At 52.9% G+C, this 22410-nt stretch overlaps 9 protein-coding genes across 9 annotated transcripts; 4 read left to right on the top strand and 5 right to left on the bottom strand.

Moving 5' to 3' along the window:
- Positions 1 to 346: 346 nt before the first annotated feature.
- Positions 347 to 3237, top strand: N7458_010883 (vacuolar protein sorting-associated protein 35; the record flags this gene model as incomplete). The annotated part of the gene is made up of 5 exons (XM_056914265.1): positions 347 to 483; positions 584 to 1221; positions 1275 to 2263; positions 2318 to 2866; positions 2923 to 3237. The coding sequence occupies 5 exons, from the start codon at positions 347 to 349 to the stop codon at positions 3235 to 3237; spliced, it is 2628 nt and encodes an 875-aa protein (XP_056763114.1).
- Positions 3238 to 4073: 836 nt separating this feature from the next.
- On the bottom strand, positions 4074 to 7840 carry N7458_010882 (uncharacterized protein; the record flags this gene model as incomplete). The annotated part of the gene is made up of 5 exons (XM_056914264.1): positions 4074 to 4564; positions 4618 to 4719; positions 4775 to 6389; positions 6447 to 6691; positions 6760 to 7840. 5 exons carry the CDS (start codon positions 7838 to 7840, stop codon positions 4074 to 4076), a joined length of 3534 nt encoding a protein of 1177 aa, XP_056763113.1.
- A 1549-nt stretch (positions 7841 to 9389) lies between these two features.
- Positions 9390 to 10377, top strand: rho2 (uncharacterized protein; the record flags this gene model as incomplete). Its single annotated transcript, XM_056914263.1, has 5 exons — positions 9390 to 9550; positions 9629 to 9707; positions 9770 to 9775; positions 9838 to 10029; positions 10090 to 10377. The coding sequence occupies 5 exons, from the start codon at positions 9390 to 9392 to the stop codon at positions 10375 to 10377; spliced, it is 726 nt and encodes a 241-aa protein (XP_056763112.1).
- A 782-nt stretch (positions 10378 to 11159) lies between these two features.
- On the bottom strand, positions 11160 to 11867 carry N7458_010880 (mitochondrial 54S ribosomal protein mL40; the record flags this gene model as incomplete). The annotated part of the gene is made up of 2 exons (XM_056914262.1): positions 11160 to 11509; positions 11642 to 11867. The coding sequence occupies 2 exons, from the start codon at positions 11865 to 11867 to the stop codon at positions 11160 to 11162; spliced, it is 576 nt and encodes a 191-aa protein (XP_056763111.1).
- Positions 11868 to 12443: 576 nt separating this feature from the next.
- N7458_010879 (RING finger domain protein) lies at positions 12444 to 13961 on the bottom strand (the record flags this gene model as incomplete). Its single annotated transcript, XM_056914261.1, has 1 exon — positions 12444 to 13961. One exon carries the CDS (start codon positions 13959 to 13961, stop codon positions 12444 to 12446), a length of 1518 nt encoding a protein of 505 aa, XP_056763110.1.
- Positions 13962 to 14732: 771 nt separating this feature from the next.
- On the bottom strand, positions 14733 to 15290 carry N7458_010878 (hydroxyisourate hydrolase; the record flags this gene model as incomplete). Its single annotated transcript, XM_056914260.1, has 1 exon — positions 14733 to 15290. One exon carries the CDS (start codon positions 15288 to 15290, stop codon positions 14733 to 14735), a length of 558 nt encoding a protein of 185 aa, XP_056763109.1.
- A 654-nt stretch (positions 15291 to 15944) lies between these two features.
- On the top strand, positions 15945 to 17009 carry N7458_010877 (ArsA family ATPase; the record flags this gene model as incomplete). Its single annotated transcript, XM_056914259.1, has 2 exons — positions 15945 to 16337; positions 16416 to 17009. The coding sequence occupies 2 exons, from the start codon at positions 15945 to 15947 to the stop codon at positions 17007 to 17009; spliced, it is 987 nt and encodes a 328-aa protein (XP_056763108.1).
- A 2232-nt stretch (positions 17010 to 19241) lies between these two features.
- On the top strand, positions 19242 to 19754 carry N7458_010876 (uncharacterized protein; the record flags this gene model as incomplete). Its single annotated transcript, XM_056914258.1, has 3 exons — positions 19242 to 19337; positions 19432 to 19473; positions 19539 to 19754. 3 exons carry the CDS (start codon positions 19242 to 19244, stop codon positions 19752 to 19754), a joined length of 354 nt encoding a protein of 117 aa, XP_056763107.1.
- Positions 19755 to 20902: 1148 nt separating this feature from the next.
- On the bottom strand, positions 20903 to 22375 carry N7458_010875 (eukaryotic translation initiation factor 3 subunit E; the record flags this gene model as incomplete). The annotated part of the gene is made up of 3 exons (XM_056914257.1): positions 20903 to 20921; positions 20990 to 21184; positions 21252 to 22375. 3 exons carry the CDS (start codon positions 22373 to 22375, stop codon positions 20903 to 20905), a joined length of 1338 nt encoding a protein of 445 aa, XP_056763106.1.
- Positions 22376 to 22410: the final 35 nt, after the last annotated feature.

The raw sequence follows: 22410 nt of genomic DNA, 5'->3' as shown, positions 1-22410 counted from the left end.
GGATTGTAATCCACCTAGGTATTCATCTGGTCATATATTTGCGCGATGGCCGCGGTGGACACTCCAGAGCAAAGCCCGCAGAGTGACGTTTAGGCGGAATGAGCAGAGTCACCACCCAATGAGCTTATCCTCTTATCCTCGCTGGCTTCGCGGCACTCGATCCAACTCAACTTCCCACCTTCCCCTACCCCGACCCCTACCCCAATCGCCTCCTCTACCCCTTCGATCTCCCCGCGGTCTATGAATTGTTCTTGTGATCGCCCGTGCTGAAAAGAGCCCCCGACTCCATTAATTGCTCGCTCGTTTACCGCCTATCCATCCTCAGCTCCCCCTCACTCGCTCCACGATGGCGAGCCCACCGCCGGTCGCCGAGGACCAAAGCCGCCTCCTCGAGGAGGCATTGGGGGTGGTGAGGCAACAGTCAGCTCTGATGCGCAAATGCTTAGAGACTCCTGGCAAGCTCATGGATGCGCTCAAGTGCGGGTGAGCTTCTCTAATCTTCGGTCCCTCCAGGCAGCGGCCCCGGATGTCTGCGTAATGAACTCGTGCGCTAATTGCTTCCCGCTGGGAACCCCCTCTACAGGTCAACTCTTGTCTCCGAATTGCGAACCCCTAGCCTTGGTCCGAAGCAGTATTACGAGTTGTACATGGCCGTTTTTGACGCGTTGCGACACCTTTCCGTCTACCTCAAGGAGAACCACCCTGTCAACCACCTGGCGGACTTGTACGAGCTGGTCCAATATGCTGGAAATATTGTTCCCCGCTTGTACCTTATGATCACTGTCGGCACCGTTTACATGTCGGTCGAGGATGCGCCCGTCAAGGAGATTATGAAGGATATGATGGAGATGAGTCGTGGCATTCAGCACCCGATCCGCGGTCTTTTCCTGCGATACTACCTGTCCGGTCAAGCGCGCGATTATCTTCCATCGGGAACCGGCGATGGTCCCGAAGGCAACCTCCAAGACTCAATCAATTTCGTTTTGACCAATTTCGTGGAAATGAACAAGCTCTGGGTTCGGCTGCAGCACCAAGGTCCATCCAGAGAGCGGGAACGACGGATACAGGAAAGGCGCGAGTTGGAGCTACTTGTCGGTAGCAATATTGTTCGACTGAGCCAGTTGGTCGATCTTGAAGGATACAAGTCTGGCATTCTGCAAGCACTTCTGGAGCAGGTGGTACAATGTCGAGATGTCCTGGCGCAGGAATACCTTCTAGAGGGTAAAACGCTCGTCCACTTTCCTACCTTGGTTTGAGACTAATCGAATCAATAGTGATTACGAAGGTTTTCCCGGACGAATTCCACCTCCACACCCTGGACCACCTCTTGTCTGCTATCGCTCGACTACATCCACACGTCGACCTGAAGAAAATCGTCATCGGATTGATGGATCGCCTGTCAACATACGCGACAAAGGATAATGAATCAACAATGGAACCAGAGGCGAGAAAACAAAATGAAGAAGTAGCTGTTGTTCGGTTGTTGGAGAAGCTCGAACTGGATAAGGAGAAGAAGAAGCAAGCCGAAGCGGAAGCGACCGCTGCAAGCAAGGCTGAGGAGAATGGCACCGAGGAGTCCCCCAAGACGGAGGAGTCTACCGAAACTACGAAGGAACAGAACGATAGGCAGGAACAGGCCGCGAATGGAGATGGTTCCAAAGCGACCATTTCAGCTGAGGTCAAGCTATACGACATCTTCTATGATCAAGTGGTGAATCTGATCAAGACACGCGCACTACCGATCCAAGATACCATGGCACTTTTGGTATCCCTTGTTAATTTGGCACTGAACATCTACCCAGACGAGCTGCATTATGTTGATCAGGTCCTCGACTTTGCGACTGAAAAGACCGCCGAATATACCGATCACGCTGATCTTCACTCAGCTCCGACCCAACAGCACATCCTCCACCTACTTAGCGCTCCTCTGCACTCCTATGTGTCGATCTTTACAGCTTTGGCGCTGCCGCACTATCTGCCTCTTCTAACGTCACAATCATATCCAACCCGTAGGGCTGTGGCAGGCGAGATTGTTCGGAGTCTACTGAAGAATAAGACCCTGATCACAACCACGGAAAACCTTGACCGTGTGTTGCAAGTCGCCCGAGTTTTGATCAAGGAGGGCCTGCAACAGTCGACTGGATACCCTGGAGCACCATCGCAGCGTCGTGGTGGAGAGACAGATGAGACCATTGAGGAGCAGGGGTGGCTTGCCAGATTGGTGCATTTGATACAAGCGCCCGATAACGACACCCAACTGAAGGTAGGCCCCGTGTAAGTCCAAGTGCCAATCTCCAATGCTAACATCCTGGATCAGCTCCTTCAAGCAACTCGGAAAGTATACGCCGATGGCAACGAGCGCATCAGATATACCACGCCTGCTCTTGTCACGGCATCAATTCGCTTGGCCCGTAAATTGAAATCCCGTGAGCATTACGACGACAACTGGCAATCGCAGTCGTCCGCTCTCTATCGATTCCTGCACCAATGTGTCAATAACTTGTACCAACGGGTGAACCCCGGCTGTGCTGACCTCGCTCTTCGGTTGTTCGTCATGTGTGGTGAAGTTGCCGACCAGACAGGATTTGAGGAAGTTAGCTACGAATTCTTCGCGCAAGCATTCACGATCTACGAAGACGCGATCAGTGACTCTCGAGCTCAGTTCCAGGCAGTCTGCATCATCGCGGGTGCCTTGCACGGAACCCGAGGGTTCTCCAAGGAGAACTACGATACATTGATTACCAAGGCTGCCCTGCATGGAAGCAAGCTCCTCAAGAAGCCTGATCAGTGCCGCGCAGTTTACCTTGCCAGCCATCTCTGGTGGGTAGTTGAGAACCCACAGCGTGGGGAAGAGGATCCCAAGAATGTAAGCCATCTTCCATCTATTTATTTCAAATCTCGATTACTCACAAAATTTTACAGCTCTACCGCGATGGAAAACGGGTTCTCGAGTGTCTCCAGCGTGCCCTCCGTGTCGCTGATGCCTGCATGGACACGGCCGTCTCCGTGGAGCTCTTCGTCGAGATTTTGAACCGCTACGTCTACTACTTCGATCAGCAAAACGAAACCGTCACCACCAAGTATCTCAATGGGCTGATTGAGCTTATCCACTCCAACCTTCAGACAAGCGAGGACGAACCAAATCCTAGCCTCGAAGGTCCCAAGCGCCACTTTGAACGAACCCTGGAGTACATTAGGTCCCGGGAGTATGAAGGCGTTGTGACTGAGCGGCAGTAAATGCAGACTGCGGATTTAAAAAGCTCTGAGTTGCTCCCAAGGTCTCCTGGGTGTAGATCGAAGCGACTCCTCGCGTGAGAAGTTGCCTGTTTTGTGTATGTGATGTAGGCGAGGGATTCTGGAATCCTGGTTTCCCTTTTTTTTTTTCCCCTTTCATATTTCCTTTCTCTTTCACTGTCCTTGTCCTCTCCTGGAAGCCGGCCCTCTGCCATGTTGCTTTTCTCCTTCGTTTCCGAGTATATACAAGTGTACTATTGTCTCTGGACAACATTCCATACCCTTCGCCGCTACCTATTTGCTTCCTACAAAGGTCAATACGTTCATTCATCCAATCATTAAGTTGGACAACTAGCCTCATACGTTTAGTCTCTGTCCGAAGTAGAGGACAATGTAGAAGTCTACGAGTTTGGATGTAATGGCAAAAGACGAAGAAACCTTCGATCATGCAATTGGGTCAAGGACGATGAAGGAGAGGGAGATTGTCCCAGTCTCCACGGATATCGCTGCATAATGCAGAAAGGCCAGTAAAACAACAGAATCATACCGTACACATAAACCAAACCAGGATGCCCCAGGTCCAAGTCCAGCAGCCGACCGACTTGGACGCGAAAATAAGAAACCCATATCAATGAAGAAAGAATCAGACAGTTCAGAACGTGGTGGATGAGACGTTAACCCGTGACGCTTGAATTCAAAAAGAGAAACGCAGATGAGGAAATAGGTAGAAAAGAGGGAGAAGAAGAGGAGGCATGTTAGGAATCATTCCCATAAGACCGTGAGAAGGCGGACGGCCCGAAGCCTTCAGCGGTCAAATGGACTCGTAAGGAAGCAGAAACTTAGGAAGTTCCGCCAAACAACCCAGCCGCGGGTGAAGAGAACTGTCGCAGCACCGAGGGCGCAGGCCCACCGAATCCGCCGAAGACGGCGGGATTGCTATTCCCAGGGATCGGACTACCAATATCACCCGGCACGATGCTACCTCGATGTCCGGCGACAGCGCTGTTTGTGTCCGGCTCGAACTTGACGAATTGGCCCTTGCCCTCATTCTTGATGGAGAAAGAGCCGCCACCGTTTTGAGAACTGCCCTCCGTATCGCAGATCTCGAGCATTTCATCCAGCGAGATCGCGGGCTCAGAGGGAGACCGGAGCTGCTCTACCTGGTCGAGGACGAGGTTCACATCGTGATAACCACCCGAGCCGACACGTGGGCTGAGGGAGTTGAGATACTTGCAGGCTTGGATTACCAGCAGACGGACGGTGACAGGCCGAGAGGTGTGTGGTCGGTGATGGCCACCGGCTGCGAAAGCATTGTGAGACCAACCGCTCCCTGTGATCATTAGCATATTTACATGGTACATGAGTAATTCAAAGATTTCATACCGGTCGTAGCTCCCCAGGTAGAGGCACCAGGGAAAGCGGGCCCTCCGAAGGGTGCAGGTACGCCCCAGCTGGAACCACCTACAAAAGGTGTATGCTTGGCTCCTACAACAAAATTAATCAAAATTTTATCACCAAAATGATTGGGATCTGATCTTACCAAGAGGATCCGTGAACAACGACCCTTGGAAGCTGGCTCTCGCTGGCGATGCATATGGCCCAGGGGCAGGGGCACCGGGCAATGATTGAGACAGCTTCGATGCGAACGCAGCGTCCGTGTCATCGAGGAGCGCACTACTCCCCAGCTGCGTGCTCAAGTCATCGATATCGCGCTGGGATGGAGGGTGACCATGGCCATGATGCTCCTGCTGGTCCTGCGCAGTGCTCGGCGGACGCTTGATAGGGCTCGGACGCGAAATGGGGAACGGCTGCGTACCGGACTCTAAAGGAGAGCGTTCGAACGACCCAGATGGCTGTCTTGAATGAGACTTAGACAACCCAGGTTGTTGCATACCGAATGCTCCGGGAACACCATGGTGACCCGGGAATGGCAGACCGTGTCCCGTTTCAGGTAGCGGGAACCCTCGGCCTGGGGGCATTTGGCGGGCTCCGTTGATACCGGGGGGTGCGGGAATGCTGCCAGGGCCACCGAAGCCTCGAAGAGGGTTCATCATCGCCGAATTGGGAGAGTACATTGGCATATCCGGTGGATGAAGGGGTCGGCCACCCATGCCTGGTAAGCCCGGAGGGTTGATCGGCAAGCCACCGAGGGCCGGGAATCCTGGGGGGTTACTGCGACCCAGAGGCGATAGAGGCGCAGAGGGTTGAGGATGATGCAACTGAGGCTGCTGGTGCTGGGCATGTCGACCAAGACCTGGTGCTCCCGATTGTGTCTGTGCTAGAGAGCGCGGAGAGATTGAAGGCTGCAAGGGGAAGTCTGAACTTGCTGGTTGCGAGTGAGGAGACGAAGAGTGAGACCCCTGCTGGGAGGGCTGGCGTGGCCTGCTGGGAGTTGAAGCTTTAGGGGCGATAGGAGTAGCCACGGCGTAGTGTGGTGATTGGAATGAGCCAGGATGAGTCTGTGTTTGAAGAGCAGAGGTAAGAGGGATGGAGCCAACATGCGAAATCGGCTTAGCCTGGATATAAGGCTTTGCCGCTTGCTCTGCCCTCGTGGCAATCTCGCGGTCTTTCTTAGCCTGCTCCTCACGGGCCATGCGATCCTGCTCCTCCTTATTCTTCCTCTCTCGCTCTTCTTTCTCCTTGCGCTTCGCATCCTCGCGCCTCTTCTTCTCCTCCTTTTGCTCGCGCTGCTTCCGCTCGGCTTCGGCTTGCCGCTCGCGCTCTTCTTTAGCGCGCCGTTGCTTCTCAGCTTCCTTGCGAGCACGCTCATCTTCCTGTGCTTTGCGTTCGGCTTCGCGCTTCTTTCGTTGCTCTTCACGCTTGATCCGCTGCTCCTCCAACTTCTTCTCTTGTGCCGCCTTTGCTGCAGCTTCCTCCGCAGCTTTCTCTGCATCGCGACGAGCCTTCTCCTCTTCCTTCGCCTGTTTCTGCAAGCGCTTCTTGTCCTTCTTTTTCTGCGCCTCTCGGGCCTTCTTGGCATTCCGCTGCTCCTCTCGGTTCTCCTCTTCTAGGAGTTCCTCTATGAGCTGCTTCTGCCGCTGCTCGGCGACCTTCTCTCGATATGCTGTCATGACTCGTTGTTCGAACATTCGAGCGGCAAATATCTGGAACATCCGCCGCCCTTCTTGCATGCGTTGTTCTTCGGTCATAGCATCCTGGTCATATCTGTCAGTCACCAATCCCTGTTCAGAAGGCTGCCAATGGCAACACACCATCTCGTCCTCATCGAACTCTTCTTCCTCCTGACTATCGTAATCATCATCCTCTTCGTCATCGTAGTCTTCGTCGTCGAGGGGACCATGATTATGACCGGCATGGAAAGATTGGTGGGCGGCGGCAATGTTGTACTGCGTATCTTCTTCCCGTTGCATTCGGCGCTCGGCTAGTTGCTCCATCATATCAATGAAGTGTTTGCCATCGTTTTTCAGTAAATCGTCAGCCACAGTAAGAATACCATCTGTGCAAAAAAAGAAGTCAGCTGATGGCCAATTTTCATGTAGATAACGATAATTTTGTGCGACAAACCTTTCACCGTGAGACTATTCCCAAAGGCAAAGAAATCAGCTCGAGCAGCACGCGCATCCTCATCCTCGTATTCCTCGTCACTGTACAGCTCGTCCTCATCTTCGTCATCCTCGTCTTCATCGTCATAATCGTCTTCAAAGTCATCTTCTTCGTCCTCGGGCAATTCTTGCACTCGACCCCGGGACGGGTGAAATTGACCATGCGTGCGAGTATGTTGACCAGGTGATCGGAGAGGGGGTTGGTACAGACGAGGGGGAGGGATAATGGGGGCGCCTTCATCAAAGGAGCCTTGGTTGTTGTTGGCGTATTGTTCAAGCTCTTCGTAGTATGCATCGTACAAAACTTCCAGCTCTTCCTCGATTGCGGTTCGCTTTCGGCCACAGACAGTGCAACTGCAAGAATGCTTCTGCTGTTCCTTCATCTTCTTCAGAACAGCATCTTTCTCCACTTTGACAAGTTGGCGGCGTTCCTCCTCGCCCAGTTCAAACCAGAAGGTCCGAATGTTTTCACGTTCTTCCAACGATGACTGGTTCCAGATGCTGCTTTCTTTGGTCGACCTTGCCGGGAAACGATGGCCATAGGGTAGAGAGTGTGAATGGGGAGGCGGATGAGAGAAGGTAGCGGAGGGAGTCGAGAGAGGAGTTGAGCTGCCATCTGCGACAGTATGAGAGCCAGACCTGCCTTTCTTGTTTTTCTTCTTTTTCGATTTATCGCCGGGTGGGTCTGGATAATCGGCGGGGTCATTCGACAATGACGGTCCGTTAAGATCCTGCTGGGAACCAGGCTCTCCGTTCTTGTACATGCTATCGGGATCCGTGTGGTTGGAGTCAGCAGTGTCAAGGTCGGCGTTATCGTCGTAGACATGTCGCTCGTCGGGGTGGTCCGCAGCCACTCCGGCGGCATGAGCCTCTGATGGCTCCGCCGCTAAGCGAGCTGCTTGTTTCTGTCGACGCTTTTGTTTCTTGCGATTCACGGTGGGCGTCGGTGCAGACATATTCCCAGCGGTCGAGATATTCAGTGGTCCCGGCGCGTCACCGTTGGAGGTAGATGGTGTTGGAGTCACTGATACATGGGTCGCCATGGTGGACTGAGGAGCTTGCGGCGACCGCCTTCGCAGTGGTCTATTGCAAACAGCAACAGGTTTAGCATATCGCAAAGAAGGGAAAATAAAGGTGTTGGGGAGAGGACAAGAGCGGGCAAGCCAAAGCGGAGAGTGGGATGGCGAAAGAACCTACCAACAAAGCTCCGTTCAATCCAATGCAGGGACCAAGCCACCAGTAAGAGATCCCCGGGAAAGGACAGTAGAATCAAGTCGCACCCTTTTGTGAGTTGTTTGTGAGGGAGATCTCTTGAGTAGCCAACGGGAGGGGGAAGTGCGGGATCAGGCTCAAGGAGGGGGTTTGAAAGGCCAATGATCCGGGCGGGCCAGATCGTGTTCGCTGCTGGGATAAGAGACCGGGGCGCTGGCAGACCCTCGGAAAGATAAGATGAGTGAGTAAATGACAGGACTCGCACTGTTGCTGAGCCCTGAGAGCGCAAGGTACGGAGGTTGTGAGATCGTATGGCGGGAGATGGATGAAGCAATGGGCTTTCCTGCGTTCTGGCTGGTTGTCGTGCCGCCGCAACGGGATAGCCGCCGCAAGCGAGCCGGTGCCTGATCAGTCAGGCACCGCAAAGTATTGTGAAAGGACGTGATTCAAGTGAGAGACTGACTTGGGTTTCAAGTCATTCAATGTTCTACTTTTTGCTCTCTATCATTCATCTCGGCACGTCAAAGAGCCTTTCAGGCACAAACTGCGGTTCGTCTGGAGTCACGTGACTTAGATCACACCGCCCGATGATTCTGCTGGCTAAAATGGCAGGCGGTGTTTCTCCACGTGATAGGCAACAATCGGCGCCTCATTTACTCCACCGCGCTGTGAGACACGGCCAGCGCTAATTAAAAATAACTCCGTCAGGGCAAGAAGCCAGGACCAGGTGGAGGGGGAAAGAAAATTACATCAGGAACGGCAACAAGGACGATCAGACGGACCAGCTGCCCGTGTATGGTTCAGAGTCCGTTGTCAACCCCCCTGGGGCAAGCCTTAAATCTCCGGGGCTCTAACAACCGCATTCTTCCCATCCATCTTATCTACCGCCCGCCTGGCGCCTAAAACGCCTCGGACTAGACCGACTGCAGCACTCTCGCTTACTACTCAAATTCAACTGCTCCTCTCGTTGGCAGTGGATCGGATCCTCGTGAGGATCGTCGTGCCTGGCCCTCCAATTCGCCCTCTGTCCATCCTCCCCTCCTTCTCTATCTTACGACTTTCAGCCCCGACGCGACCGCCTTTAAACAAAACCATAAACTAACTACCCAACATCCTGACCCCCGTTCACGTCACTGTTGTGGTGCATCGTTAGGCCTCCTCCTCACCCCTGAACGCTATTGGGCGGGATACACCGTGCCGGGCTGGACTTCCCGTACCCCTGCCTGATTTCGTGTCGCGATCTTGGATCATCCTCGCCAGGCCTAAACTCGAGAACTTCGTATCCCGCTGTGAAGTTGGGATCAGCCTCACCGTCCTCCGCTCCCTCACCAACCTTCCGTATCGTCAGGATTCGGGCTCAACCATCCAACACCATTGACCATGGCCCAACAACAGAATGATAATGTGATGCGGAGGTACGCGCAGCCTGCTTATTTTTCTCTTGGGTCTATTGGTGCTTTTCTCAAACTGCCCCATCGTACGAGCCGGGACACTCAGCCGAGACCCCCTCTCTCGGTCGATGGAAGTGGCATTGTTGAAGAGTTCGCTGTCAAGACTACAAGATAATTTGTAAGATGTCAAGGTCTCAAGCAGATGCTGATCAACAATCATACGTATAGGAAGCTCGTGATTATCGGCGACGGTGCCTGTGGAAAAACAAGTCTGCTAAGTGTCTTCACACTAGGCTACTTTCCAACTGTGAGTTGCAATCTGAAAGGAGCACTTGACGGATCTATTGCTAACTCATATTTCCCACGTAGCATTACGTTAGTCGGCGATCACCCCCGCCCTATCCACTGCCTATCCATCTAACAAATTGAATCTTCAGGTGCCCACGGTATTCGAAAACTATGTGACCGATTGTCGAGTTGATGGCCGATCGGTGCAGTTGGCTCTTTGGGATACAGCAGGCCAAGAAGACTACGAGCGGTTGCGGCCGCTGGCATACTCGAAAGCACATGTTCTGTTGATTGGTTTCGCGGTGGATTCTCCAGATTCACTGGAGAATGTGAAACACAAGGTGCGTTAGATTGATGTGTGTGGAGGTGCTCAAATCAAAGTCACTGACAGTTGGTGACAGTGGATCGAAGAAGCTAACGAACGATGCCCCGGCGTCCCCATCATCCTTGTCGGCCTGAAGAAGGATCTCCGCGAAGATCCATTGGCCATTGAAGAAATGCGCAAAAAGTCCCTGAAATTCGTAACGCCCAAAGAGGGCAATGAGACGGGGGCTCAGGTTGGCGCTCGCAAGTATCTCGAGTGCTCGTCCCTCACGGGCGAGGGTGTCGATGATGTCTTCGAGGCAGCCACCCGAGCTGCTCTGCTGTCCTTCGACAAGCGCAAGAGCTCCTGCTGCATTGTTCTATAACGACCTGATTGCGTGAAACAGACATTGCGACTCCTCTTTCTCTTTGCCCAGCGTTCGGTTTGTTTCTTTCGCCTTGCAAGTCGATGGACTCTGCTCAGTCCGTGTTTGGACCCGTGTCGATTGGCAATCACCGCTGTATCATGCATCATTGGCGTTCGGGAGGTTCTTGTGATTGCTTGGGTCGATTGGTCCGGGTATGACATCTGTCACTCTTCTCTTGTTATTCCGGCTCTTCTTGCCATGTCTATTCTCTCGGAGTACATTCCCTCATGTCTTTCCTTTTGGTCATTCCCTTTTTGGTTCTCCATCATCTCATGCACGTGCGTCTCCGGATTCCCATCTTTTGTCACTGTTCCCCCGAAGTGCATTGCGAATGTCGTTCCTTGATGTTTCTCTTCTTCTCTTGTAGTAATTCCTGTCGATTCTTTCTTTCCCCAGTCATTTTATACAGCGCTCTTCTTGTCCTTGCTATCCAGAACTACTATACAACAATCCAGTTCTGTAACTCTTGGCAGTCATGATACAACTCAACTTGTAGATATGTCGAGCCATTGGCTCTTAAATTCAAGAAACGATAGCTCTTATAAAACACATATGAAAGCACGGTATGCCCATCCAAGAGATGACACAGAAGCTCTCGGAATAAAGGTCAGCAAAACAATGCGTATAGTACATAGCGCCAAATGATACACAAGATACCCCAACACTAGCCCCGAACAATTCCAGATCTAGTCAACCCAACCTTAAAACTCTGACCCTCATATCATGGCCACCTCATACACTTATCGGTCCTTCTTCTCAGGACGCTTCCAATCATGATTCCACCCCTCGGCTGGAGGGTAGTCGGTCTGCATGCGGCCGTACTCGATGGGGAACATATCAGTGAAAATGCCCTTCTTAATCATCGACTTGCGGAATAATCTGCCACCATCACCAGCACCAGTCCGCAGCTCCTCACAAGCAGCCTGCATGCTCTGGTACTGACGCTCCAGCTCGAGTTCTCGTGCATGGCGCTGCTTGGCTTGGAGCAATTGCCAAGCGCGATGAATGGTCCAGTGGCGGAGGTAGCGGTTTCGGGAGAAGCGCAAAGGGCGGGGAGTAAGAGGATGATAGAGGAAGTAGCGGATGAGAGCTAGAGCCGTATGTTAGTGTCGATGAGGCATTTTGATTTCGCTCGTGTGATGGGCTATCGAGCCGTATCGTACGGTGCAAGTCTCGGGGCAATTGGGGTGTTTGGCAGAGCTGTATCTCAAGGGTAACATACTAATTCGCTTGTCCACATTGGGACCCCTGTTCTTTCGGCTCTCCAGGGTGCTCGTCGAGGAGAATGGAGCGGATTGCACGGCTGTGGTGATCGAACCGGGTTGTTGTGTCCGCCGGGCAAGGACTTCGTGGCACACACGGGAGGCAGTTGGGCGCACTGGAGCTAGCGACATTGGAATTCGGAAGACATTTGCGAGAGACGCGAGAGCCGGTGATAGGGACCGCATGGTGGGTGGTATATGGTGGATGTAGGCTATCAAGACTTGTGTTCGCTGTACGGGGGATAATTCCCTGATGGCAGAATATTGACCGCCTTACTTTAGCCGCGCGCTTAACTCAGAGCCATGTCGCCGCATCTCGTTTTAGTGAACTGGCAATTTATCAATGACTGGGCTAAAGTCTCCAACTGTATATAGACCTTCTCTAATCTTTTCAATGCACAAGGCCTATCATTTCCACTTTCTCCATGAATGCTGGAGGGACTTTTGAAATCATATCAGACATTTACTTGAAAGAGCAGGCCTTGCTCCTTCGATAGATACAATGAAGAGAAAACCCAGAGCTTAAAAGCGCCAAAGAATAATGGGAAATGAAAAGAGGAGCAAGGTAGTAGTAATATTCAACGGTATCTTGTAGGTCATGAGGGGCATAATATGTCAAAGTAACATGTAAGTGGCGTGTCCCACCAAATTCACCGGGTAGATTTCCTTGAGAACGCCGTAGAATGCAAACAGTGTGTCAGATCAAACCAGTGAGATAATAGAGCAGAAGGGACTGTCATGGTTCCCTTCCATCAATCCCTCCTATCTCTTCTTTCCGTGATGCTTTTTAGTTCGATCGTAATTCTGCACCTTACGTCGCCGGTGTGTTTGTGCAAGTTTCCATCGGCAGTAAAGTACAAGGGCATCCTTAAGCAACACAAACATACATCCGCCAACCACACTGCGACCCCATCGAGTCTGTAGAAACCCTGGCCGACTGCGCTCGAGGACTGATGACGGAGTGGTCCAGGACTTGGGTAGGATGTACTTCAGAAGTCCACCCATGGATGCCGAGATAGCAGGGAAGACAAGTGCGCCGAGAACAGTGTCGGCAAGGTTACCGGTGTCGTGGATGATCTCATTTGGTCGACGCCCTAGACCCAGCCCGTTGTTTTGCCCGGCATTCTGTCCCTGTGCTTGGCCGTCCTGGGCGCCTTGGTCAGCGCCATTTTGGTTCTCTGCTGCTGGGAGAGCTTGACCCTCGGGCGGCTCATCATCTTCACCCATTCCTACCTGCAACTCAAGATCAATTTCCATAAGTATTTGGCCATTCATATTTTCGCCAAAACGATTAAGTCCCTCTGCTTGGTCCTGCTGTTGAACTTCGTCCATAATCTCCTCTGCTGCGCGAGGTTGCACCTCGGCGATCCATTTTTTCTCAAGCCCACCGAAAAGACGGTCGTAGAGGGCGCCGTAAAAGCTCTTGACATAAGGGAGGGCGGCGAATGTCATAGCCGGGGTGGGTGGCCAAAGATCAAAGTCGGGCTCTTGGCCCGGACTATGCGCTGCGAAGAATAGAACGGGGATCGCCGGGAGAAGGCCTTCGGCATAACGAGTGCGAGAGAATATTAAGACCATGGGGATGAGGGGTAGGCCGAGGTTCATGCCGGGATTCCACGGGCCGTCGACACTATCTTCGAGAATCTGCTTTGCCTCCTCTATGCCGAACACAAGGTACATGGAGTATATGCCATGGGCGCAGCATCCGGCCCACACAGTACCAGCAACGGTGAATACCATGCCTGGAAGAACCAACCGACCCGCAATTCTCTCCATAAGGCGCAGGGTGTCGACGACGTAGCTGCGTGGGCGAGTAACGACGATTTCCGACTTGCATTGAGGGCAGACCATTTTTGCTCCGCTGCCATTTCGCTTGCGAGACCTAGGGTTTTCCATGTCTGCGAGCCAGTCGAGTAAACACGCCTCGTGGGCCGTCAATGCGCAAGGGCATGGAGATCGCCACTCTGAGTTCAGCGGCGAGTCCTCGGTCTCGTCTGTATAGCAGATCCAACACTTGCGGGGTTCTTCCTGGCTATTGGAGGTATCGGCATTATTTGAGGACTTGACGATGGTCTTGTCGGCGACATCCGGTACGGTCTGCGCAGACGAAGTGGGTGTGTTTCTGTTCAAGATGATGGTCTCGGTCTCTCCATCTTCCGGTTGTCCTGCCTGGGTTATTGCCGTACCCTCGGACGATATTTCTGCATCGGCATTGGAGATTGTGGCACCGTCAGACGATCTTGTCCTCTCAGTAGCGGAGTAGTTTGGGAGAGAAGCCATGGCGGAGATGTAATGATGAGGGCGAATAGAATGCGGCTAAGAAAGCAAGAAAGTATAAGCTTATCGAGTTAGACCACCGAGCTTAAATGCGACAATATAAAGCTAGGCATCTTCCGAGAGGATCAAATAGCATATGAATGATGACAGTGCAGAAGCATCGTGGGGAGCATGCCGCTGAAGGAGAGAAGCTTCGCCCCAAGTGGAGGATGGTCTGAAAACGGCAGCTCGGCTGTGACCCGCGGCTGTCAGGGGGTCACGTGCTGGTCACGTCATATGGTGCCTTTAGAGCCTACCGTATGTGTGTTTAGGCCGAAGTCAACATGCGATCTACGAATACGGACACGCGATAGGCGATGGCTGGTGCACTTTTGATGAAGGAGAACAAAAGAAGAAGAAAATCCGACATTCTTCACATATCACCCGGAGCTGTCCACCTGGGAGTAACTAGAGAAAATGCAAAAAGACAATGCTTTGACAAGAGTGGGATTCGAACCCACGCCCCTTTCGAGACACGGAAGTTTGGATCAGGTAAACCTGAACCGTGCGCCATAGACCAACTCGGCCATCTTGCCTTGCTTGATGGAATGTTCCAGAAACTTTGGTTACATGTATTTGACCGTAAGATGAGACGCAGATTTCGAAGAAGTAACCAATCGTATGCATAACCTTGCACCAACTTGAATTGAAAGCACTTTTCCACGAGAATTGTCACATTTCACACATCTATATACAGAGGAACAGAAACAACAACGACACAAGGAGGAACCACAATTAAGATCCACGGTAAGTCGAGTAGTTCCAGGGCCCCAACAGCACAGGTACATGATAATGGCGCCAACCCTCCTCACCATCCCGCCCACGGCCCTTGACCGTAAACTTCACCTCCACCTCCGGCCAGAAGCTCTCAATACCCTGAGCCTCATACCAAGGGCCAACCTCGAAGCGCACCGCCCAGTTGGTCTTGCTATCCGCCGCAGGGAGCGCGGCCAGGATCTCAGGGACGGAGGTAGCGGCGCCAGCGCTGGCGCTGGTGGGCGTCCACTTTGCGACGCGGCCATCGGCGTTGGTCGTGGCGTGGAACGTGACCGGGCTGGAGGGCGAAGCGGGCGCCGATAGCAACGTCAGAGTGACGGGCAGGTTGGCGGCGGGTGTGCCGGTCAACGTGTTGAGACAGTGACAGGTGATGGGATCGCGGGACATGCTGGGCGGTTGACTGTTGGAAGGTGTAGATGTGGATGGGGAGGTGGAGCGGTTGGAGGGAGAGAGCTGTTGCTGGATGAGGGCGAGGCGGTTGGTGATGCGGCCCTGGGAGGAATCACGAGAGTCCATGAAATTAATGAAGAGGTGAGAAGGAGAGAAGAAAGGAGAATATTCGAGAAAGGGAAAACAAAAAAAGATCTAAAAAGATAACCAGCAGGGGAGCGTCGCCATTATTTCTACGTGAGTGCCATCGGAGAGCACCGACAGCTGCGGAGGATGCCACGGCGGGGTGGAGCGGGCGTAGGACTCTGGGGATATTTGTAGAGTATACACTTTGTAGGATAGACATTCTAAATTGAATGATGTAGATCATCAATTTATCCTATATTTGAGATTCCTGATCAATTCATCCATGTCCTCAAGACAGTTACCCTACCCTGGTGGTGTTATAGCAATGCAAGTTGCATCACCAACGGGCAAGGCACCGCAAACCATTGGGTCGATCCCTAAGAAGATACTCTTTACTTTGCTTCTATAATCTAACATCAAGGAAGCGTAGACTATCAAATGCAACAATGATCAGCCTCGTTTTCTTATTTCCCCGGTCCAGGACACCCTATCATGTCCGTCTCTAGATCATCTTCCCGAACGTTCTCTCGCTTTGCGGGGCAAATCCTCAATTTCGACCATCTCCTTCTCCCCGCCAGAGCACCCAAAGCAGACCACACCTCCCTTTCCACCAATTCCCCCTCTCCTTCCTCCGGCCATTTCGCATCGCCGAACATGTCCTCCGCCGCCGTGGTCCATGGCGACGAACTCGACATGGAGCCTACGCTCCAGTCGATCCTGAACCAGAACACCCTCCGCTGGATCTTCGTCGGCGGAAAAGGTGGCGTCGGCAAGACCACCACCTCCTGCTCCCTCGCCATCCAGCTGGCCAAGGTCCGCAGGTCGGTCCTGCTGATCTCCACCGATCCCGCCCACAACCTGAGTGATGCCTTTGGTCAGAAATTCGGAAAGGAGGCCCGTCTGGTTGACGGCTACACCAACCTGAGTGCTATGGAGATCGACCCCAACGGGAGCATTCAGGATCTCTTGGCGAATGGTGACGGTCAGGGTGAAGATCCTATGGCGGGTTTGGGCATGGGCAATATGATGCAGGATCTGGCGTTCAGCGTAAGTAATCTCCGATCTATGTCCGTGGCGCGCGATGGATTACGGTCGTGTTAACCCGACCTTTTTCGAGCTTCTCAGATCCCCGGTGTCGACGAGGCCATGTCCTTTGCCGAAGTCCTGAAGCAGGTCAAGTCGCTCTCCTACGAGACCATTGTCTTCGATACCGCTCCGACCGGTCACACCCTGCGTTTCCTGCAATTCCCCACCGTTCTTGAGAAGGCCCTCGCCAAGCTCTCGCAGCTGTCCTCCCAATTCGGCCCGATGCTGAACTCGATCCTCGGTGCCCGGGGTGGCCTCCCCGGCGGTCAGAACATGGATGAGCTGCTTCAGAAGATGGAGTCTCTCCGTGAGACGATCAGCGAAGTCAACTCGCAGTTCAAGGACCCGGACATGACTACTTTTGTGTGTGTTTGCATTGCAGAGTTCCTGTCCCTGTACGAGACGGAGCGCATGATCCAGGAATTGACTAGCTACGGCATTGATACCCACTCGATCGTGGTTAATCAGTTATTGTTCCCCAAGGATGGGAGCACCTGCGACCAGTGCAATGCACGGAGGAAGATGCAGAAGAAGTACCTCGAGCAGATCGAGGAGCTGTATGAGGACTTCAACGTGGTGCGCATGCCTCTATTGGTGGAGGAGGTTCGCGGAAAGGACAAGTTGGAGAAGTAAGTGGCTCAGGATGATGGCCCTGAAGAATTTCTTTGCTTTTGGCAAGCTCGGCTAACCATCTTCGTCCCTTTTAGGTTCAGCGACATGTTGGTACACCCATACGTGCCTCCGCAGTAAGCGTTGACTGGAGGCTGAAGAGTAAGGTATACGAGCTGGGATATCTCGTCGGACGAATTATGAAAAGACTAGAGCAATAATATCTTTTGATGCCAATCTTTCCCGTTCTACGTACTCGGTGGGCCCCTTGGCATTTGCTCACTGGCGCACTATAAAAGTCGGTGCTATGCAGAGAACCATCAAAGAACTTCCGGAGCGTAGAAGATGCCAGGTCCAATGGCCGGCGGCATATGCAGCCCTCGTCACATCTCATTGCCGATGTCCGGCCCAGACATGAAACCGAATTCCAACCCTTCCCATTTCCATTGCTTTTTCCCTACTGATACAAACTTGCAACTTGCAACTACTTCCTGCGACAATACATCCCTTGACCATCTCCTTACCAGCCAGCACAGCAAATCAGATAAACCCTTATTGCCCGGCTGCTGCAGCCTGTCAGGTCTCAAATGAACGCCTCGTCACCGTCTCGCCTGCACCTGCCATGTGTTTCAACGTCAACCCTTCCCAACACAATTACAACTCCCATTATAATTGCACTCTTCGGCTTCCGGGCTCTGTCACTAGGCTCCCCAAAACGAAAGGATGCAGAAATGCCTCCTGCAGCTCAGTTTGGGCCCCACGACAAAACGAAGCCGGCTTCGTGGTGCCACGACATCGCCGCAGGGAGAGCCAATCTGGCACTGCAGAGAAAGAGGTGGGGGACAAGAGAGAGACGATAGATGCGGTGAGTAGAACGTTCGAATCATCGACTGGGGCTTCGTACAACCTTGTCTGCACTGCTTTTCCTGGAATGTCAGCTACAGGACCCGCCAACTAACTCGATACTCAGTTGGTTTAGACCACGGCTAGCAGGAATGGTCTGGTCGACTTGCTCCGACTAGCTCGAATAGCTTTCGAAGTGTCGTGCACGGCTGAACCAATACCCGTTTTGGGCGGTTCTGCCATGCCTATTTTCAACTTTTGAGCAATTCAACAACTCGGCAATTCTGCAGTGGTTTCTCCCTTGCAGGTGCGTTGTTCCTTCCGAGTAGTGTCGAATTGATTCGAGGGGCATCGCATCCCCGAGCAAGCCTCACTTTGACACCGGCCCGCCCCAGTTCCTCGTTCACGGGCCTACCAGCGAGCACTTTAGCACCCCCCTCGGCGTTTCCTCTGATATTCCTGGTCTTTCAGGAAGACAATTCGGGCAAGACTGGCCTTTTTGCGTATTTTTGATAGGTCCGCCAAACGCTACCGCCATGGTCAGATCCGACTTGTTTAATTTAAACTTGTGGAAGCACAGAAGGAAAGGGTTGGATGTCGTTGTCTCTTCGAAGTGAGGCGTACACCCCCTTTCTCTGCTCACCCCCCGACAGTTAGTTTCGACTTGAATGATCCATGGCCAGACGTTCCCAACAAAAGCGCTGCTGCTCGGAACTGACTGGTTCGTCATGTCATCCCTGGACTCTTTCTAGCGGCCCCCCTTTGTTCCGTAAGACACCCGTGGCCAGCTTATGCTCGGGACTTTACCTGGTCTCGTCGCCGCGGAAAAACCACGCAGTTGTTCTGGACTTTGGAAGTTCAAGAACCAGTGGATCCATGATGGTTCCTTCCGGCGTGTCGCTAGCGGGAGGGCACTAGACCGAGACTAGTGGGATGGAGGTACTACCTGAACTGGGCAAGTTGTACGCAGTTGTTGTGCTCGCCCTGGACCGCCGGTGTATGATCATCTTTTCCCCGAATAGATCGAAAGAGATGTAGCAGCAGTAGGAGGTGGACTGCAGCCCGGGCGCTTGTCTTCATTCGTTCCTGGCTATTCTCACGCCAGCTGATGCTTCTCTCTTGACCGCAAGCTGTACGAGGAGGGAGCTTCCCCCAGAGGGAGGGGCTCACTCGACAGGCCTGGTCAGCTATTTATACCCCCATACTTGGTCCTCATGTCTTGATGCCAGATGGAAAAAGATACCAAACGATCTCCGCTGCCCGTCTCCCCTTCCGGTTCTGCTTCTTTGGCCCCCCGCTTGTCAGACCACAAGTTCAACCTTCAAGCCCAAGCCCTATTCTGGCTCTTGAGACCCAACGCACACACCTCGTTTTTGCCTCCTCTCCCCAGTAGTAGACAGATTTTTACCCGCAATGTCTCGAGTCCAACAGTACTGGCTTCCAGGGTATGGTCTGTCCCGGCACATCGTCCTCGGACATATCCATTATTTCCTGGGCCCGTCCGCATCAGTGAGGCCTTATAGTTATCAGGTACTTAGGGCACCGCCTCCCGCTGCGCGCCACGGTTGACACGCTCTAACCAGATGAACTGTCTTGATTAAAGGGACGCGAAGGTTACCTCATCACGGGCATGCCTCTCACTCGGGTCTGTCCAGTCTCTATGCGGTAGGAAATCAAATCGACCAACATGCTGATCCCGTTCACCCTCAGGACCAAATCGACGACCTTGCAGCTATGTCCCGGGAATATGAGAGGCAAGAAGCACTGCGCATGACCAATCAGAATCCCGGTTCTGGTGCTACCAGCAACATTGGTGATGGCCCATCGCGACAGCCCTCAGAGCCGTATATCAACGAGATCATTCCAGTGGATCCTAACCGGGCCCGCAGGCGGCCTCTGGAACAGAACTCCCGGAGTACCCGTTGAGATGAAGTACGGCCTGTCTCCTGGTTTCCATTGTCCTAAGGGGAATTGGCAATCCTGCCTGGTCCAAAAGCCTTGGATGTTCCAGTCGTGCCTGTGCCATGGAATTCCCGGATGCTCACCCTATTTACCTGGCTGTGATTATCTGGAAGCCTCGCACTGGTGGCCACCTCCCTCTCGCCCGCTCTCCCTTCCTGCTATATTGCCTTGCTCGTTATTCCATGCTCCAAGCCAAGGTTTCCCGCCTTCCTCCAGGCACGGAGAGAAAGACACACATCCTCGTTCACAGGTCCGTGGGCTCATCTAACTCAAATCGGTGAAACTTGACCAGGAGGAATTATTGCCCTGGGATGCAAAGGAGTGATGACGTTTCGCCATGGATCTCCAACCACGGCGTTCAGAGGCACTATTTCTTTCTGTTTCTTGACGATACCCCCTTTGCGTTTGGCGACAGGAGTTACAACTAGCTACTTATACACACCGAGATTCTACCCCAAGGCACTCGCAATATGGCATTATGATGTCCATGGGTACTTTTTCATTACCGCGTTGCAAATACAAGAACCACAACTGGACCAAACATTGTCAGACATCATTTTTTTCACTCATCTCTATAGACCATTCGTAACAGCATAGATCCATCAGACCCCAACCTAAATCCCTGGGGTCCTCTACATGTTTCCCTTCTTTTTTCTTCATGCTCTCTATCCCCCATACATATGCAAGCCAATGATGTAGAAAGGCTTCCATTCCCGACCTCGAATTTCCTCTTTCTTTGCAAAACCACCAGGGCCAGAAAGACCTCCTTGGCACATACGACAAAACAACCAAGAAGAGAATAAACGAAGAAGAAAGTGGGAGAAAAAAAGAAATATCTGACGGCACAGGGAGAAGGAGGGAAGTTGGAAATAGAGGGGATAGAGAAACTGTGGACTAAGAGGGAAAAGGAAAGGGAAAAAACATCAAAAAAAGGTGGACCACCTAAGAACGCCAGCCGGATGCCACTCCTGCACAGAGTCCCCATCTCTCACAATACCGTGTTGTGACATACACGGGGGGATCACTAAAATGGGTAGGCAGAGAAAAACATGGTCGATAATAACATGGAAGAGGAAGTTCAGTTTTTGGCATCAGCTCATGCAAGAGGTATTTCATTTCGCGACAGCGGAGCTGGAAGAATATTGTTAGTTGCTAGATTTAGAATGGGTGTAACACGGTACTGGGTGGTGTTCGCTTACCTCAGGACTTGTGTCCGGAAGAAGGCGCCCTTGGTCTTCTCAATGACTTGCTGGTACACCGACTGGGGAGGGTGGTTCATGATAACAGTGCCCTCCTTGTAGTCGATCTTGGCGTCAACCCGGGTGTCGCGGATGAGGTTGACAATCCACTTCTCACCCTCATCCTGGCTCAGACCAAGACGAGTGGACAGATCCCTGGACATGAATGTTAGATTTTCAAGGTTTCTCTTTCGTCAATCGCATGTCTCTGGCTCAAACTTACTTGATATCAATGCGCTGGTGGATCTTGCAGTAGCTCTCAGAGATGAGGTGACGGGCTGCCTCAACGAAAGCATCCGCGGCAGAAACCAGGAAGAAGTCGCTGCGCAGAACCTCCTCAGCCTCACCCAGCTTGCGCTGGGCCTCTTCAAAGTCAAAGTCGACATAGAGGGCCTTGATGAAGTCGGTGATGGGGTCGGTGTACTCGTAGCCCTCCTGGCGCACCACACGGATCAGGTCCTTCAATTGCTTCTGGTAGACACCGTGGTGCTTGTGAGGGCGGCTGCGGTTGGTGATAACTGCGGCAGCGAGATAGCGCAGGATCCAGGGGCAGCTGGTCTGGATAGTGTTGATGTAGGCGGGGGAGAAGAAGAGATCGGTCAGGACGTCGCGGGCGGGGTCGTGGTTGAAGAAGGGGAACAGGGACCAGTGAATGAGCCAGCTGCGGTTGGTGAGCTGGGCGAGCGGGTTGTTGAACAGGCGGGTCTCGATCGAGTCCTTGGCCTTCTGGACCTCCTCCATCGCGCCCTCCCAGTTGGTGGTCAGGATTTCGGACGCCAGCTTACCCCAGGTAGCGGAAGCCACCTTGTCGTTGTCGGTGGACAGGACACGGAACTGGTAGAGCAGCTCAGCGGCATTACCGTAACTGCCGCAGCTGTATTGGAACCGGCCGTAGTCGTACAGGCTGTTAACCATGTCGTTGGTGACACCGTGCTGCTCCTCGAGGAACCGCAAGTTGGCGGCCTTGTCGCTGCGCAGGTTGCCCACAACCTCCTCATCTTGCAAGAGCTCGGTGATCTTCTCGCTCTGGACCTGGTAGTGCTCCAGCTTGGCCAGAACCTCCTCGCGCTTCTTCACGAACTCGTCGGGAATGGTGTCGGAATTGTTGATCTCCTTCCACAGGTTGGCGACGTAGTCGGTCATGTTGGTGTGCTTGAGCAACTCATACTTGGCGCGAGTGATTTCTTTGTCCTCCTCATCGGTGCCGGCGCTGAATTCGAGCAGAGGGAAAACCAGGTGGCGGTCGAGGTATGGGATCAGGCGGGGCAGCAGGTCATACTCGGGGGTGATATCGGTCGGTTGAGCGCCGCTGAGCTTCTCAGCGGAGGGAGGGGCGTTGTCTGCCATGGTGGACGCTGGTATGGGTTGATCGAAGACCGAAG

The sequence above is a fragment of the Penicillium daleae genome (genome assembly GCF_028827525.1).
Source record: "Penicillium daleae strain IBT 16125 chromosome Unknown utg000008l_segment0_segment0, whole genome shotgun sequence".
Lineage (NCBI taxonomy): Eukaryota > Fungi > Ascomycota > Eurotiomycetes > Eurotiales > Aspergillaceae > Penicillium > Penicillium daleae.
The sequence above is the reverse complement of the archived record's forward strand: the minus strand, read 5'-3'. Positions and strand labels throughout refer to the sequence as shown.